Here is a 19,297-nt window from a genome sequence, read left to right as displayed (position 1 = left end):
GACAAAATTACAGTGTCATCGTCGAACCACAAAGTTTTTATTTCTTCAACATGGATTTTAATTCCAACTCCGAATTTTCCTTTTGTTTCCTTTACTGCTTGCTCAATACATAGATCGAACAACATCGGGGATAGGCTACAACCCTGTCTCACTCCCTTCCCAACCTCTGCTTCCCTTTCATACTCCTTAATTCAGAAATGTAGCAGTGTACTCAGCTGCCAGAGAAAACACATAAAACAATATGATACATCTTCATATTAATATTAATAAGCATATCATCCTCTTTCCTTCAAGTGGGAAAATATATATTTTCCCACGTGGAAGGTTTCCCTCTATTATATTCTTTCCTTCAAGTTTTATATGATGCTAACAGCACACTGTACATAATACATGAGACCAATCACTTTTCCAAGAACTATCAACACAAACCTGTGTGTGTGAGAGTGGTGGGGCACTGCTAGCCCACAACACAGCCTGACGAAACTGGGTCTCCAGATTCCAAAAAGATATCTCATTGTTGCCTTGCACAGCTGACATCACCCACGAGTGTTCCACAGGATGTCTGACTAGCCTGCGCACACGTGCCCCTGCTCAAAAAATGTTCATAACTATGCGTTATTTGTAACCTTTCAATGAAAATAACAAATAAACAATGAGAACTGAAATTCGCTAATTCAAATAGGAAGATTATGAAACAGTGTTTAATAAAGTAATATTCACATTTAAAAGCTGTTAGTGAAAATTATGTTTTTCCAAAATGCACAGTTTCAATACAATCGTATTAAGGAAAAAGTATAAAGTAAATCCACTAGTAGTTCCAAATCATACACAGCAGAATGAACTTATTATTTCTTCAAACACAACAGTACTTTTTACTACAATGTAAATGGTGAAACTGTGTAAACAAAAATTTTTCTATTTATTTATTACATAGCAGTCACCGAAACAAACCTGTAGGATGCAGTATTGATGTAATAGGCAGTTGGAATCGAAGGTCCCAACAGATATGAAATCCACTTGTTGTACCCAGTGTAAGCCAACTTTGTTTTGAATCCAGGCAGAAAGAAGTAATTACTCCTGCACGGGAACAAGAATTGGTACAATGTAAATAGATATAAATGACGACGCTGAAAATTAATTATAACAAAGTAAATGGAAGTAAAAGCATAGCTTGCTAGATTCTAGTCTTTCTTTCATTTCCCTTTTTCTTGCACATGTCTTTTTACATCACTCTTCTTTGTTTGCAGACCCTCAAATGGGCCAACCACACTTTCTGCAGAGTTTATTCACCACAGTTTCTGCAGTGGTTTTTAGGATGGTGCATATTTGATATTGCATTTGCCTTGTACTTATGAGATGAGAATGTGCTTAATATGCCAACATAACCACAAATGTACATTTTTAAATTTGTTGCTGTCTAGATATTGTTTACATGAAGCGGAATGGTAAAATCAGTTATTATTCAATTAAAAATTGGGAAGTTTGAGGAGAACTACATAAACTACATACAGACTGATCTGCTGCAGTAATCACTGGATTCAGCATGTATTTGAATCACATATGTAATCTATGAAGTGAGTGCTTAAGATATTATTTTACCCCAAAAAACCACTCTCTCTCTCTCTCTCTCTCTCTCTCTCTGTGTGTGTGTGTGTGTGTGTGTGTGTGTGTGTATGTGTTTTTTTTTTTTTTTTTTTTTTTTTTTTTTTTTTTTTTTTTTTTTTTTTTTTTGCTCTATAGCACATACTCTGTAACTACAGTAGTTGTTTAAATTCTTTACCAGAAAAGTAATGTTCTTTCATCTGCTAGGCATTAGTAATGACCAATGGCCCATGCACATTGGTTGGAATTATTGGAGCAGTTGATGTTTTGAGAAGTGACACTATAGCAAGCTAGGAAAGTCTGTGGTCCACACAAGCAAAATGCTGTACATGTTGGTGAAGCACAGATGCTCAAAGGCTTCCTGCTATTGAGTATTTTGCCATATCACCTATTAACTGGTAGGTTACTACAGTCATTTTCACCATCCCCATACTTGCAACTCCACATGAATCTAAATGAAAAGCACAGTGAAAAGTTGAAAAATGAAACTGGCCATTCTTCCCCCCACCCCCTCCCCCTTACCCCTTCAAAAATCTTGACATTCGCCTAAATGGGTAAAGGAAACTAAGTGAAACCTACATCAGAATGAGCAGGCTTGAACTCTGCTCCTCACAATTGTGAGTCCAGTGTGATAATTGCTAATTATTAAGTTACACCACTTTCCAACTAAAGTCACAACTTGAGATACTGTATATTTTCTCACTCAGCATCAGTGGTAATTAAAGTGCTTCCCTCCTTCACTATTAAAGGTGGCATTTTAATATGGTGTCTGGCAGGGCATTGCCCTATGGTCAGTACTGAGTAAGGTACTTTCAAGGATCATTTTAAACTGCATTCAGGATTCTGTGAACACACAACTGAGGAGAGAGCAGGCGGGTTTTAGAAAACATCAAAGCTGTGTGGACCTTATTAATACTCTCTGAATTATTCTGAACAAAGTGCGGAGTGGCAACACACCCTGTACCTTAACTTCATTAACTCTGAAAAGGCTTTCGACTGTGTCAATCGAAGAGTCATGTGGGATACACTTGCAAAATATGGCATTCAAACAAAGTATTAACATCATCACAGAAATGTATGAAGACTATGAATTCCAAGTATCACATAATAGAGAACTAACAGAGCCTTTCCAAGTTAATTTGGAAGTACGACAAGGGTGTATCCCTTTGCCAACACTATTTCTTCTGGTGTTGGACCATGTGATGATGAGAGTGATTGGGGGACGGAAGAAAGGTGTGCAATGGGGTATGTGGGATAGGCTCAAAGATCTAGATTTCACAGACGACATATGCTTAATGGCACAATGATATGAAGACACTGAAGAGAAACTGGCCAGGTTACAGGGAGAGGCAGAAGTTGCAGGCCTCAAAATAAATGTTTGCAAAACCAAAGAAATGCGGATAAATTTGACCATCAGGAATAGGCTGGCCATTAATGGAGAGGACATAGAACAGGTCCAATCTTTCCTCTATCTTGGAAGTATAGTCACAACCACAGGAGGCACTGAGGAGGACATGAAGAGTCGCATCCGCAAAGAAAATGGTACGTTTGTACAACTGTACCCTGTTCGGAGAAATAGGAACATCTCAAAGAAGACCAAACTCCGGCTTTTCAATTGCAATGTGAAGGCAGTTCTGTTGTGACTAACCACACCAAAAACCAGCTCCCAGTTTTTATCAATCACTGTCTCCAGCGTACTTTAAATGTGAGATGGCCAGATATAATGACAAATGAAGATCTTTGGAGGGAGACAAATCAGCAACCAATCAATATACAAATCAATATACAAATCAAGGAAAGAAACTGGAACTGGATTGGGCATACATTGAGGAAACCAGATTGAGCTGTTGAAAGGGTGGCATTGGACTGGAACCCTCAAGGAATTAGAAAGTGTGGTCATCCCAAACAGACCTGGAAAAGGACGACCAAGAGAGAAGCTGCAGAGGATGGGAAAACATGGAGTGAAATGAAGAGACTTACTAGAAATCAGACCAGGTGGAGGAATTTCATCACGGCCTTATGTCCCACAGGGAACAACAGGAACTAAGTCAAGCGAAGTAAGTCACTGAGCTGGGATACGTGTAAGTCAGTGTACTAATTTTTGTACTACATTTCAGAGGCTAATTGCAACATGTGACAATCGATTATTGGACAACAGTTGGGATGAGACAGAACATGCAGTGTGGCAATTCATCGTTGGACCATATGAGACAAGAACATTTTTTAATTACTTTTCCTCAGAATATCATTTTCCCAAATTTCTTTTGTCGCGTGACTGTTGATAAGAAGGATAATTGTGGCTTTGCGTATGACAATAATCTGGTTAGGTAGATTTATTTTCGTATTTTGTACCCAATATTATCTTCAAATATGGCAAGCACGGGGAATCCTGATACAACTGGAGAGGTTTCATATACTCAAAGTCCTCAATCGTCGACACCAAACCCAAAACAGTCATCCGAGACATCACCTTTCTTAGGATCTTTTCCAAATGAAGAAACTCAGGTTTATTTGAAAGATTATCTCAACTCTTGTCTCATAAGCTTACAAGTCTGAATAATAATTTAAAGAATCAACTTACAAGATTAAACAATGACCTAAAAAAAGGGTGTTGTTAATCTAAATGACACTGTTAAGACAATGGAAAGGAAAACTCACGCTATGCAGGAACAAGTAGCAACCTTCCTTTTAAAAATTAATCAATTATGAAAGTCAACTGTTCTTGAAATTCAATAAGTAAACGATAAGGTTAATCATGTATGGTTGGTTGTGGAGAATGCTGAAGATGTGTTCACACTGAGTTAGTTAGAAGGAACTCTGAATTCAAAATTATGCATGAATATATAGAGCAGGAAAGTGAGTCCATCGAACAGAAACTAAAATAATGATCAAATTCATAGCCATACTGTGTGTTAATAATAAAAGTGAGACTTCGTCTGAAAATTTACAACAGCTAAACATCTGATGATGTGATATTGAAACAAATATGACATATCTGCAAATCGGCAGAAATTTTGCACCATTTTGTAACAATTTATCTCTTAAATACTTCTGGGCATTTTAAAATACATCCAGTGGACTACTTAATGGCAATATAAAGATATTTTTCCTCCAAACTTGCCTGATTCTGAAAAAATTAAACTAGCCAAACATTTCCTTGATTGTGAAGCACTGTCACGGGCTAATCAAAACATAAAGCCAGACATAACATTTAATGAATTTGAAAAGATGTTCTTGAATAAATTCTGGTCCGAAAGTAAACAGATGGGCATCAAAACAGAATATTTTAACGGTAGTAGGTACAGACCAGGTAATCTCTCGATGTAAGATTCTGTGACAAACAGTTATGTAATCTTGCTCGCCTGGACAAACCTTTTGATGATCTTATTCTTCTACCAGTGAGAGATCATTGGGGCCTTGTCTGTGGTCCCAATAATTCACTTGAGAATTTTTTAAAGATGTTCATAAACTTGACAAAGCTTTTGAGGAAGCAGACAGGGCTAATAACTCACATAACAACAGAAACAACAACTGCAATGGGGGTCATCTCAACACAACCAGAAAAATAAAAGGTAACAAAAGGAACCATAATACTTATAATAATAGTAATAATAATAACAGGAATGATAATAGTTAATAGTCATAACAGAAGGAACAGCAACTGGAATCACGAAAACCGTTAATATCTTCACTTGGTGTCTGTAAGGTGGAGGAGGTAAATAATTTTCATGACCAGACAATAAAAAATTCAGATCAAGAGGAGTGTGATTAAGAGAGTGTATGTGATTATCCTGTTAATGCAACTAATTCTGAAAGTAAGTTTTGGGATGTTGCAATTAAACAGATATATGGTGGTAAGAAATGTACTGTAACTCCTTATGAATCTGAAGAAGGTGTTTTAGTAAAATTATTTAACTCTGAATGTTCTGTGGAACACGTAGATGTTGAGAATAGTTACTTTGGTATTGGTATTTTAATGCACCCTGAGCAGGAGACTTTTGTAGCTAACTGCGATAGGGTGGGGAAGGCCTATCCTGAGTCAGTAGTGGCGGAAGTGTGAGAGACCCAGGTGAGTGGTGTCATTACTAATGATTTAGTAGTTGAAGCAGAAACTGATACACTTAATTTACAAGAGCTGGATGGTATGGTTTACATTGAAGTAATTTATCATAACCAAACCAGTGATGAGGTTCAGGAGGTCAACTTATTCCAATGAACATTAGTGATATTTTGTGTGAATGCCAGGACATCAGGACACAGCATTTTGAAGTGAATAAGAGGATTACTGAACATTTCAGAGATGTTGGTAAGGATGAGTCAGATTTCAGTTCAGGTAGTCAGTTTATTGATCATTCTCAGTCAGATTTTATTTGCAACCCTAATGAGCACATCTATAAGTCCTACTTGTAAATCCAATCAAGCATTAGAAGTTATTCGTGGCATAAGCACACAGGTACCACAACACTTTGCCCTATACAGCTATCTAGTGATTATAAGAACCATTTGCAGAAAGATTTACATTTTGAGAATACCGAGGATGATTTGCTTAGAGAAAATAATATTAATGAACAGCACGATTTATGTGGTAGTCCATACATCAAAATCACATTTGGCGATTGGCATGGTTATTGTTTGATTTACACAGGTAGTGCAATTTCTATTATTTCTTAAAAGATCAGGGATAGAGTTAAACAGAATTCTGAGTACACTGAATTTCCTTTAATGGGAGTTAGGATTAAAGGTGCTACAGGTAAGTTTAGTAATGTTGTAAACAAACAAGTTTTAATAACGTTTCATGTTGACAATGCAGTTTTTGAGCAAGGATGCTTGGTGGTCAGTGATCTGAATGAGGAGATATTGCTAAGCATGGAACTAGATACTGAAAAACAATGTAACATTTGACTGGGTAAAGTTCAGAGTAAATTTTTCCAATACAAATACACATTTTTCTGGTTATACTATGTTACACTTAAGAACTGGAGACACAACTGCTAACAGAATATATGGTTTTGGCATTGAGGTAGAAAAAGGCTATATAGATGATGATGGTGATGATAATTATTTGTCAAGTAATGATACAACTGATAGGGATTTTGATCAGCGATTTTGATCAACTTGTTACTGAAAAGGTAAAAAATGCACAAAATCTTACTGGAGATGAAAAGTCAGAACTGGAAGAAGTGTTGCGACTCTATAAAGATATATTTAGTGAGAAACCAAGAAGAGTCAAGAACTATGCATGCAAGTTAAGGCTTAAAGAGCACCAGCCTTTCTTTATAAAACCATAGTCAGTTCCTACCCATAAAAAAACATTGTGGAGAGAGAGATGCAAAAGTAGAGGTTTACTGAAAGGAGTACTAGCCACTACAACAACCCTTTGATTGTTGTAACTAAGAAGGATGGTGGGGTCAGGCTCGTGCTTGATTCCTACAACCTAAATATATTTTTGGAAAGAGAAATTGATCACCCTGAGTCAATGGAAGAATTATGCAATAAATTTTCTGGTGTCAAGTGTTTAGAGCCTGAATTTGACCTCAGGTTTCCACCATATAACACTAGAATCAGAATTTAGGAAATATATTGCTTTCTTATTTTCTGGTAAAAGCTATCAGTATTGTGTAGTACCTTTTGGTCTGAATGTATCTGCAGCAGAGATTATTAAAGCCTTAGATCTCGTGCTGAGAAGTGAAATGCATTCAAAACTGGTAATTTATGTTGTTGACATACTCACAACAAGCAACACCTAGGACAAGTATGTGAACACAATCAAAGAGGCAGGTAATAAGTTAAAGCAGGGAGGTATGACACGTAAGTTAGATAAGTGTTAAGTTTGGTGCAAGAACTTTGAACTTTTTACGACACACTAATTGCAAAGAAGGAATCTTACCCCCGACCCAAGTGATATTAAAGCTACTGCTAAATTTCCTAAACCTAGTAATAAGAAGGAATGGAGGTCATTTTTTGGTCTATGCAATTTCTTCACAAATACATTAGGACTACTTTAAATTCCCCTAGTTCACATTACTTTTCAAGAAAAACACAATATGGGAATGGTCAGCTGACTGCCGGTTAGGTTTTGATGAGATTAAGAAACAACTTTGCAACAGTGAAATTCTACATAGCCCTGATCTTACTTTACCATTTTGCCTTATGACTGGTGGTAGTATCTATGGTTTAGATGCTTATTTATTCCCGCAAAAGGAGGTAGATGGACAGGTCAAGCAGTGTGCAATCAGCTTTGCAAGCCGTAGTTTATTAAAAGAAGAGAGAAGATATACTGTAACAGATAAAGAACTACTTGCCATTGTGTGGGGATTCAAAAGAGTTTAGAAGTTATTTAACTGGACACAAGGTCATTGTTTTTACTGATCATGCAGTTTTATCAAATTTGCAAGAATGTAAACTTTATCATAACAGAATAACACATTGGGCCTTATTCTTGCAACAGTTTGATTATGTTATTTTATATATTAAGGGTGAGCAGAACTGTGTTTGCAGATGCACTATCTAGATTGCCAATAGGGAATGTGCAGGAAAATGTTGGAATACAGAATGATAAGAACTTCGGAATCATGTTCATTAATTGTATAAAAGGTGGAAAAAAATAATTAAGATATGTGAAGAGCTTAGGAGACATCAAAATCAGGATGAAGACCTTAAGTTAGTAAAGAGCTTACTTGAAAAAAATGGGTATGGGAAAGTTGCACAATACTACTAGGTATACGTGGGGATTCTGTTTGAAAGACACCCACCTGATTCTGATCAGCGAAATTATGCTGGCGTAACAACACATTGATTTACTTATTAAGTTTGTCAATGAAAATTTTGGACATTGTGGCAGTAGGAAGTACACCCAGAAGTTGCAGGAGAATTTTTATTTTAGTAATATATCTAGAAGAGTGAATTCTTATATTGCATCTTGTGACAGATGTCAGAGGGTAAAGGTGACAAATCATCAAAGTCATAAAGGATTCCGACATAGCATTATTCCTAAAGGTAAGTCTGAGCTCATTGGAGTCAATTTCTGTTTTATTTATTTAATATTTACCTTTACTGGCATTCTTTATTAATATTTACCTTTACTGGAATTCTTTATTAATATTTAGCCTTTATTAATATTTAATATTTATTAATATTTACTCTATGAACTTGCTCAATTATGTATGATGTTTAACTCTACTGGACTGGACACATATATACACTTGGCTCTTCCTTGTTTTCTTGTATGTGATGATTCTCATGTCTTTCTTGAATTTCTCCTTTTTTCTGGCTCTGGTGCAGGAAGCTCTTGACATTTCAAACACATTGTGTGTGGTTGATGAACTTGGGTGTTTGTTCACCAATACTGTTCTGTATAGCAGAAATGTACTTTAGGGAGATGTGATTTTGAGTTAATTTCTGCTGTGATGTTCTTCAAATAAATTGATAATGATATATGGAACTGATTGTTCTGTATACATATGTACATGCTTTTGTCCTATTTGACTCCTGGTATCATGTCTTTCAATTTTGACTTTTATGTTTGTATCTCATGCTATGTATTATGATTGTGACAGTGGTCTGTAACTGGATGTTCCACCTTACTGTTTTTGATGTCTAGAATTTTGGTTTTCTTCTTATGTAAACACACAGACTATTTAAGTTTCTTTTCAATTTTCAGCAGCATGTTAGGGTTAGTTTGTTTAATGTTCACATTGTATTAGCATGTCTATCTTATGTTATAAAGCCTATTGTGCTAGTTTGTTTTTATGCTACTGTTCGTTGCTGTATGGCAACACCTACATCACCTTCATTGATGTGGGGGGTGGTATTCAGGCAAATATATGGGGAATTTGTCATCTGTTTTTCTTCATTACTAACATGATGGAAGTTTCCTTCTATCTTTTATACTATGTCATCCATGTGATGATCACCCAACCAATTTGCCTCTTTTCCATATGCATATGTTTCTATTGCTGAAATCCTTCTAATCATCTGTGTCATACTTTGACTTCAACATGACATTTCAGGAATGGTTCACAAAGCAAATCTGCAACTTGATTACCTTTGAATTGTACATTTTTATCTGGTTTTTCATGACACATTTAGACAAAGTGCTAGTACTTAAAGTTTCATTTATTTTGTGAATACTCTCTGTGATGATTTTTCTTGTTTAACTACGTAACTGATTAATTATACGCTAACTAAATGTTACCCACACTTTTTGTACCATAATATATAAGAACTTACTGGATTCCAAGTACTATATGGAAAATCTGGAATTTAAAGTTAAGTTTACTGCTATGACATACAGCTTTTCTTCTAAAAATATATATTTTGAAAGAGACTTCAAGACGACACTGTGATGCTGTGTATTCTGGGATGCAGACTGAAGATGATCATACTTACATTGAGACTGTAATTCTGATCTAAACACTTTATACTTAGTCATTACACATGATTATTGATCTTACACTTACATACATTGTTGGCTTAGAGCCACACTTAAGATGGTAAGTATGTTTCATGCTGAGCAGCATTTTGTCTCACAGAAATTTTCAGTTTTGACTGTTGTGAGGTTGATGCTGATCTAACTGTTTGCTTTCACTTTAGACTTGTCTGTTGCCTTTGAAATTCTGTACATACAGGAGGAGGAAAACTATCCAATGTTAGCATATTAATGTTATGTATAATATGGTGATTATTCTTCTCTAAGTCAATATCTTGAACTGTTACTTATATATTATTTGTATTACATATATTGTCTAGTTCTGTGGTGAAATTACCCATCTTAGGAACTACAATCAGAAGTGGAAAACGAGTTAAATAGAAAATTGCTATCATAAATAAACATAAATGACAGAAACTTTTGTTTATTTTATGTGATGTCATCCATTAGGATGGAAACTTGTACAGTGTGTAGTTTCAGGTACTGAAAAGACAGTTTTACCCAAACTGCCACATTGGACTGTACAGAGTGGAGAACCCACCAGAATAAATACCTTACAGAAGAAAATGAAATTTCAACACTTTGTTTTGATTTACACCTTGGGAGTATCTCATTTAAGCTTTTAGGATGTTTTGATGTAATTCATACCTCATACCACTGTAAATTTTTATATTTCAAATTGTTTGTTTCTAAAGTGTTACACACTATTAATGCTATACCTTTATAATTTCATATGTTTTGGGTGTTATACATATAGATTTTCTGTTATATGATGTAATGTTTTTGGTGCTTTACACCACCTGTATCTCACTATTTTTGATATTTACACCTGTATTCAATAGTATACCTTGAGGTACCATTTCACTAACCTTTGGTTAGTAAAACTCTTCAGGGGGTATTGACTATGTTCCCCTCCCAATCTGAAATTCCTTCCTCACATAAACATCCTCTGAAGAGGTCATTTTTGCTCAAATTTTTAACTTTCTGAGCTTTATATTTTTATGTCTACACCCAGTTCCAGAAGTAAACTGACCCTTAAAAAATTAGTACAAATGAGTTTATTGTACCAGATTAAATTTGACATTAATGTATTACCCAATGTATATTAGCAACTAAAGGGAATAAGCCGTTTGTTAATAACCCAACTTTGAAATTCTGTGTTATGAATGGTGCAGTTATGTTGCATCACATAAATTTATCTCTCCCCTATTTCTGAAAAGCTACGATGTTTATTCATTACTATAATCTAAAATGATAGCTATACTTAAGAGCAAACAGGAATACTGTTAGTAATATCTTATTAAAGTAATTGGGTTGTAATTAACTAAAATATAATTTGTGTTATTGTACTTCATATTCTTTGGAATTAAAAGGGCAACACATGACCCTTTTTGTGATACATGTAACCAAAATTATCTCGCGACCTTTAATTGTTTTTTGTAAATCTCAGATTAAATAATGCAATCAATTGTTTAGTTTTATATAAAAGGAAGTGGTGCATCAGTCACATGGTCCACCTGTCTGCATTATTGTCTTTCGGAAGCTGTCTGTGAGAACATCTTTCAGAGGCTGTCAGACAGCCAATGTTTGTTCCACCTATGTACTTGATTATCAGTTACAATATATGACAAGCAAAGTATCAGACTCTGTGTTTTATGTCAAAATTAATAATACAGCGATGCAAGGATTGAGGACTTTCTGAAGCACCAATCCTGGAGGATATCGAAGTTGAATATCTCATCATATGGAGCAGCTAAGATATCACGTGAACTTTTATTAAATGTGATTATAATTTTCTGGTTTCACTTGTCATCATACTTGTGAATGGTGGAGGTCCAAATTATTAAGCTGCTACAATGGTATGACTGAAAATTCACTATTACCACTATCCAACTATAGTCAGAATGTGAGATACTGTATATTTTTCTCACTCAGCATCAGAGGTAATTAAAGTGCTTCCTTCCTCTCACTATTAACGGTGGTATTTTAATTGGCAATGCTGACAACATACAGTTCAGAAATATGTCCAGCCTTGCCAAATATAAACACACAACAGGAAGTACTCCCAATTTCACACAGTTTTAAACTAACTTATGTATGTAAGTATTTATTAAAAAAATTCCAGTTATTATGTATCTTTGTGTTACTGATACCTTTATTAAGATTGTTATCTAGCTTCCAAGCATTTCCAGGAGCTCGCAAGTCCCAACCCACAATGGAACCATACATGGTTGCATATACCAATACAGACTGAGAACCTGCAAAGTAGCAATAAGTTAGTAAACAGTAGCTATGAGGAAAAGAAAAATAATTATTATTTTCTAAATTAAAACTTTTCACCAACTTAAGTGGTGAGGGTTTCAATGAACTCAATGTCAAAAAATCGTTTCCCCTAATTCTGGGTTGGAACAAAATTACTCTGCCACCTACCCAGCTGCAACATATCTCAAGAAAATGTTGGCAACATATGTGGGGAAGTGTGCACACCACATCCGCAACTCATGTGGAGGTCAATTCTATGAACGGACTGAAGGGATGGCGATGGGTAGCCCCTTGTCACCAGTAGTGGCCAACCTCTTCATGGAGAAGTTTGAGGATGAGGTTCTTACAACTGCCACTTACCAGCCAACATGCTTCCTGAGATATGTTGACACATTTGTCATTTGGCCCCACGGTCGCGAAAAACTGGAAGACTTCCTGGACCACCTGAACTCAAGGCATCCGAATATTAAATTCACCATGGAGCTAGAAAAGGACGGTCAGCTTCTGTTTCTGGATGTCCTGGTGAAGAAGAAGGCGGATGGTATCTTCAGCCACAGTGTGTACCGAAAGCCAACACACACAGACTTATATATACAGGCCGACAGCGGCCACCACCCAGCACAAAAGACCGGGGTGCTTAGAACACTCGTACACCGAGCCAAGACACTGTCTGACTCTGACAGCCTGGCAGGGGAACTTGAACATCTTCAAAAGTGTTTGCTAACAACGGATTCTCATCCAGAGACATCCGCAGAGCTCTACATCCTGCCAGACGTCAGGATACACCGGAGAACGAGCAAGAAGAAGAAATCAAGAAGCTGGCATTTTTACCGTATTCCGAGCCTGTTTCTGCCAAGATCAGCAGAATACTAATGAAGCATAACATCAAGAGTGTCTTCTGCCCACCTAGCAAAATCAGGGCTTTACTTGGAACAGTCAAAGATGACCTGGGATTAAGGAAGCCTGTCATTTACAATATTCCTTGTGAATGCGGTATGTCCTACATTGGCCAAACGACTAGAACGGTGGAAATCAGATGTGAGGAACACCAGTGACATACCAGGCTAAGGCAGGCCACAAAATCAGCAATAGCTGAACACTGCCTAGAGTTGGAACATTCCATGGATTATGAGAACACCAAGGTCATGGTCCAGACCCCCAGGTTCTGGGATAGTGTCATCACTGAATCTATAGAGATAAAGATGGCACAAAACCTGATTAACCGGGAAGCAGGATACCAGCTAAGCACTGCGTGGAACCCGGCATTTGAACTGCTGAAGCAATACCGGAGAAAATATGTTTCCAACACCAACAACGAGCCTCAGACATCTGCACACTGCGGGCACGAACCAAGAAGGGATCACCAGGAAGCCTCCGCCGCAGTCGGAGGCGGCCAGAGTGGACGCGGACGGAATAGGGAATGTCCAGAGTAGCAGGGTAGCGCCACTCGCGGGCGCGGACCAAAAAGGGAACACCAGGAGGAAACCACCGCAGACGGACGCGGCCAGAGCGGGCGCGGACGGAATAGGGAACGTCCAGAGTGGCAGGGGAGCATAACTCGCAGGCACGGACCGAAAAGGGAACACCAGGAGGCCACCACCGCAGATGGAGGCGGCCAGAGCGAGTGCGGACGGAATAGGGAACGTCCAGAGTGGCAGGGGAGCGTAACTTGCAGGCGCGGACCGAAAAGGGAACACCAGGAGGCCACCACCGCAGATGGAGGCGGCCAGAGCGGGCGCGGACGGAATAGGGAACATCCAGAGTGGCAGGGGAACGCCACTCACGGGCGTGGACCGAGAAGGCAACACCAGGAGGCTGCGACCGCAGTTGGAGGTGGCCAGAGTGGGCGAGGACGAAATAGGGAACACGTAGAGCGGCAGGATAGCGCGACTCACAGGCGCGGACCAACTAGGGAACGGCAAACAGAACACCAGGCACCAGGCAGGCATAAATATGCGACCTGGTCCAGCAAGCAGCCAGTCTCAGGTCACACCTGATGAAGACGTCAAGTAATGACGTCGAAATATCATGTTTGGAAGACGCTGATATCCGGCAGAAAACCCGATTTCCACGAGATGTCATCAAATCGCCGGGAAAGTCTAATAAATTACTACGTAATTAATGGCATTCACAATATGAGCGGCCCTGCTATTTATCAATGCTCCCATGTAGATAATAAGCTGACAATAAGAGAAAGACAGCAGCTATTTGCTATAACTGTAAAAGAGTCAGCTTTTTTTCTTTTTCTTTTTTTCTCTGAGTATTAGATATCCTGGTTATTCATCAACTATTGTGAACCTGGCAATGCTTCATAATTGCTAAATATGTATCAGAATTGGATACACGTCCTAATATCCTTCTTCCCCCTTTCTATCCCTCTCCTTCCCCCCCCCCCCCCCCCCCTCCTACCTTTGTCCATCTCCTCCCCTCCCCTCTATCTCTGTCAATAGCCTTCCACCTGCTCCATGTACATCTCTTATCCCACAGTCACACTATTCATCTCCTCCTCCCCCATCTCTTCGTCCATATCCTCCTTCCCCTTCTTTATACCCATTTCCTTCCCACTTCTCTATCTCCTGCTCTCACTCTCTCTTACCTCATTTATTGTTATTGCAAACAGAACCTTGACTGAGAATAGAAGTCAAAATGAATGACCAGTTGGAATCATTAGTATGTGTGATATGAAAGAGACCTTTCCAGCTGCTGGATCTGTGAGGATAGTAGCTATAATGACAGTATTTCACATGGTTTTAATCTATGAACAGGCAGGATTATAAAGTTAGTCATAAACACAACTATCAGGTTGAAACTTCCTGGCAGATTAAAACTGTGTGCCCGACCGAGACTCGAACTCGGGACCTTTGCCTTTCGCGGGCAAGTGCTCTACCAACTGAGCTACCGAAGCACGACTCACGCCCGGTACTCACAGCTTTACTTCTGCCAGTACCTCGTCTCCTACCTTCCAAACTTTACAGAACTGTGAGTACCGGGGGTGAGTCGTGCTTCGGTAGCTCAGTTGGTAGAGCACTTGCCCGCGAAAGGCAAAGGTCCCGAGTTCGAGTCTCGGTCGGGCACACAGTTTTAATCTGCCAGGAAGTTTCATATCAGCGTACACTCCGCTGCAGAGTGAAAATCTCATTCTGGAAACATCCCCCAGGCTGTGGCTAAGCCATGTCTCCGGAATATCCTTTCTTTCAGGAGTGCTAGTTCTGCAAGGTTCGCAGGAGAGCTTCTGTAAAGTTTGGAAGGTAGGAGACGAGGTACTGGCAGAAGTAAAGCTGTGAGTACCGGGCGTGAGTCGTGCTTCGGTAGCTCAGTTGGTAGAGCACTTGCCCGCGAAAGGCAAAGGTCCCGAGTTCGAGTCTCGGTCGGGCACACAGTTTTAATCTGCCAGGAAGTTTCATATCAGAGTACACTCCGCTGCAGAGTGAAAATCTCATTCTGGGAACTATCAGGTTTTCTGTTACAAAAAGGAGAACAAACCCGCACATGTTCACAGCACAGCTTAACATGTTCTTTCTTGCAGCCAGTTTAAAAGAAAGTGTTTATTGTAATTCTTATTCGATTTGCCTCCAAATGTCTGTCTACAATCTTTGCCAGTCTCATTGACTCAACAGTCATGTAGATAGTCTGTGTTGTGTGGATGCCGACTGATATTTCAACACTCACTGAGACAGCAGCACTGTCAAACCGACTGTCACATTTCTTTCATTAAGATTTTCATATCAAAATTCCATCAAAGTTTCCAACTTTTCCTGTGGATTTTCCAAACATTTTCTCTCATACATACCTTGTCCTGGTAATTATAAACCATACAGATTTATTTACTCATCCTTAGACCATTCAGTACAACAGTATCAGACATGTCAGATTCATTATAAAAATAATATATACATATCTAAAATTTAAACAAAGTAGGATGTTTGGCTTGGTGGCTCAACTGGGTAAGTGGCACATTACAAATTCAAAGGTCACGGGTTCATTCCGGAAACTACAAGGGTTTTTCACATACTTATCACTTCTTTCTTCTCTGGCAGTGATTTGTTAACATGAAAAATGAAAAGCTGCAGTGCGATGTGAAAAACCCTCGATCCCTTCTCCTTTTGGTCAGTTCAAAGGTTGGAGGAAGGCAAGACCATACCATCTCCAAAAGGACAAAAAGTAAAGAACAGTGGTTTCAAACCAATCTTTGGGTTTTCTCAATACCACAAAGTTTATGATCACTCACACAAATAGTGACATGGAGACCAGAGGAACAAACAAGCAATTATATGTGGTTGGTCATGACAAAGTTCATATAGTGAACAGCTGATCAGAAGTGTGATAAATGCATCCAGAGTGTAGTCCAAATAAAGAAACAAAGAGGCAAAGTCAAGTTCAGAACAATCAAACACAAGTTTCATATTATAAATGAGAGAGACTGACAAGTAGCTAGTTGTATTATTTATCAGCAGAAAATTGTCAGCAACTACACCCATCTCTCATGTCAGCTGAGCTTTCCAACCTTACAAAGGACTGCGTATCAACCTGAAGGCTACAGAGGCTAAGGATCTCTGAGAGTCTCTTTTGATACTGAGGCTGGGTAGAGAATCTGAATCACTGTCAGATACAAAAGTGTTAATAACAGTTTCACTTTTATCGAGTATTATCTACTGTTACTTTGCACATCCCAGAGTCATATGTAAACATTGCACTCATAAGAATGTAAAGCAACAACAAAATTTAATAAATGGTGGAAAACAGAAAGATATTGTCAGGTATATTGGACATAACATAAATTTCAAAACAAATATAGAAACAAAAAACTAGTGGAATGTTTACTTGGCAATTAGAAGTTTCCATATCAATATCACTATTAGAAAGTTCAATATAAAAATTCTAAAAGAACAAACCTGAATCAAAGTAATTCATATCAACAGCACAGCCATCTTCTTGTAAATCAAGCTGCCGAGACTGCAGCACAGTCATCTTGTTGCTATTAGGTTCAACCCTACAAGATAAAAGAATTAAAATTATTGTAGTGAAATACTTATCCAGAATCTTACAAACAAAATGAAACCCAAGTTTTTCACAATTCTGAAAATCTAACTATTATGAAGCAATTTTAAAACTGTAAAAAATTTAGTGTTCATTTTTAGCAGTCAAGTCAGTAGCCACATAATTGATGATAAAACTGGTAAATATATGAACGCAATTAAAATTATTAAATTTCTTCCTTACAAAATTAACGCATATTATTCACAAAAATATCAACATCTGTTGTTAACCATTAGCCACCAATAGTAGCTAAAAAATCATTAGTAAAGTAATGCATACCTTAAGACAAAAATTGCACCAGTTTGTGAAGCAGATCCTAAAGACTGATTGCCCTCACATACAGTGAGACCGACAAGGGGGCCTGCTTGTCTATTGTAAACTTGCCGTGAGCGATTAGCAATATTTCGACCTTCCATTTTGCCACAGTCCCAAAGACGAATGTAGCCATCTGCTGAACAACTTGCAAACAGTGTAGTCTCTGGTATCGAGACCAACCTGTGAATAAGAGTACAAAATAGACACATCTACAAATTGTGAATCATAACACAGAGATAGGAGGTGACTTACATTTCACTGCCACAGTTCAGTCTTCAGATGGACAACTTAACTATATACATAGCCAATGTCAGTGTAGTTCATACTGTTATTGTCTGCTCATTATATTTTCCTTATATGTTCTGCTGTACATTTGGAGATGTTTGACAGAGATGTAATACCAAAATTTCAAAAGCCGAATAAAAACCTCTACAGAAAATGACATCCATTAAACTTTAAATGTTACTGTTGTAATGAACTCATCATACACATTTTGCCATTTGGATAAGGATACTAACCCCAAGATAAATGTACCCTTGGCATGAAATTCTCTAGAACAGCATGTTTGCAACAAGCTACATTACTATCAAGAACTGCTTTGTGAAAGCTAGGTTTCAGGTTGGAAAGTGAAAAAGAAGCTGACATTGGGTTTCTCACAAAACAGAAAAGTTCAGTTGACGATGATGTTTGGTTTGTGGAGCGCTCAACTGCACGGCCATCAGCAATTATACAAAGTCCAAATTTTTACACAGTCCAATTTTTCTACACAGTCCAATCTAGCCACCGTCATGAATGATAATGATAATGAAATGATGAGGACAACACAAACACCCAGTCCCCGGGCAGAGAAAATCCCTAACCCAGCCGGGAATTGCACCCGTGACCCCATGATCCAGTCAGCAATGCTAGCCACTAGACCACAAGCTACGGACGGCAAGTCCAGTACTCACATTTAAAGATTATGTTAACTGACAACAGTGTGCTGATTTAAAAAGATGATAAAGAGTGTTTTGGTTTATGAGTATAAGACAGTGATATTGAAGAGAATATTATAGATGGTTGTTTTGGTGATGAATTAATATACTTTCCACAAAGAACCAAGTAGGTTTAAATATGCTAGACAGAGAATAGTCTTCCTTCGATTTTCAAAGTATACTGATCAGTCAGTTTTTGATGAAATAAGCTTGAAATATACTTTAAAATCCCAAAGCACACAAAAAAGAGGGCTGCTAGATTTCTTAAAGTAAGTGCATAATTATAAATACCTGTTTTTAGATAATTACATTATAACTTGTTATATTATTTCCTAATTCTGCATGTATTTGATATCCTGCCTCTTTTCTTAAACCTCTATAAAGAGAGTAGTGTGCAGGTTAAATACTGATTAAGGGAAACCTCAGTAAGTGAGAGAAGACATTTTTGAACCTTTGTAATGGAGAAACCAAATGAATGAGAAATTTCTACAATCGATAAAAAAATCGTGGATCCTTGATTATGATTTAACAAAAGGGAAGCACAGGGAAGGAAATCACACCTTCCTTTTCAAAGGAACCATCTCAACATCTCCCTTTGGCGATTTCAAGAAGCTATGCCAAATATACATGAATGGCTATACAAGGATTTGAACTGTCATCCTTCTGAATGGAAGCCTAA

General features: G+C 37.9%; 1 protein-coding gene across 1 annotated transcript in view; it reads right to left on the bottom strand.

Moving 5' to 3' along the window:
* Window positions 1-19,297, bottom strand: part of LOC124606719 (phosphoinositide 3-kinase regulatory subunit 4) — a 200,258-nt gene that overhangs the window by 22,719 nt on the left and 158,242 nt on the right. The window contains exons 22-26 of the mRNA XM_047138749.1: window positions 17,609-17,824; window positions 17,185-17,282; window positions 12,184-12,288; window positions 952-1,077; window positions 430-587 (exon numbers count right to left, since the gene is read on the bottom strand). Of these exons, the coding sequence (XP_046994705.1) occupies window positions 430-587; window positions 952-1,077; window positions 12,184-12,288; window positions 17,185-17,282; window positions 17,609-17,824 (703 nt within the window). The remainder of the gene's footprint in view (window positions 1-429; window positions 588-951; window positions 1,078-12,183; window positions 12,289-17,184; window positions 17,283-17,608; window positions 17,825-19,297) is intronic.

The sequence above is a fragment of the Schistocerca americana genome, chromosome 3 (genome assembly GCF_021461395.2).
Source record: "Schistocerca americana isolate TAMUIC-IGC-003095 chromosome 3, iqSchAmer2.1, whole genome shotgun sequence".
Taxonomy (NCBI): domain Eukaryota; kingdom Metazoa; phylum Arthropoda; class Insecta; order Orthoptera; family Acrididae; genus Schistocerca; species Schistocerca americana.
Note: the sequence above shows the minus strand (reverse complement) of the source record. Positions and strands in the feature narration are given on the sequence as shown.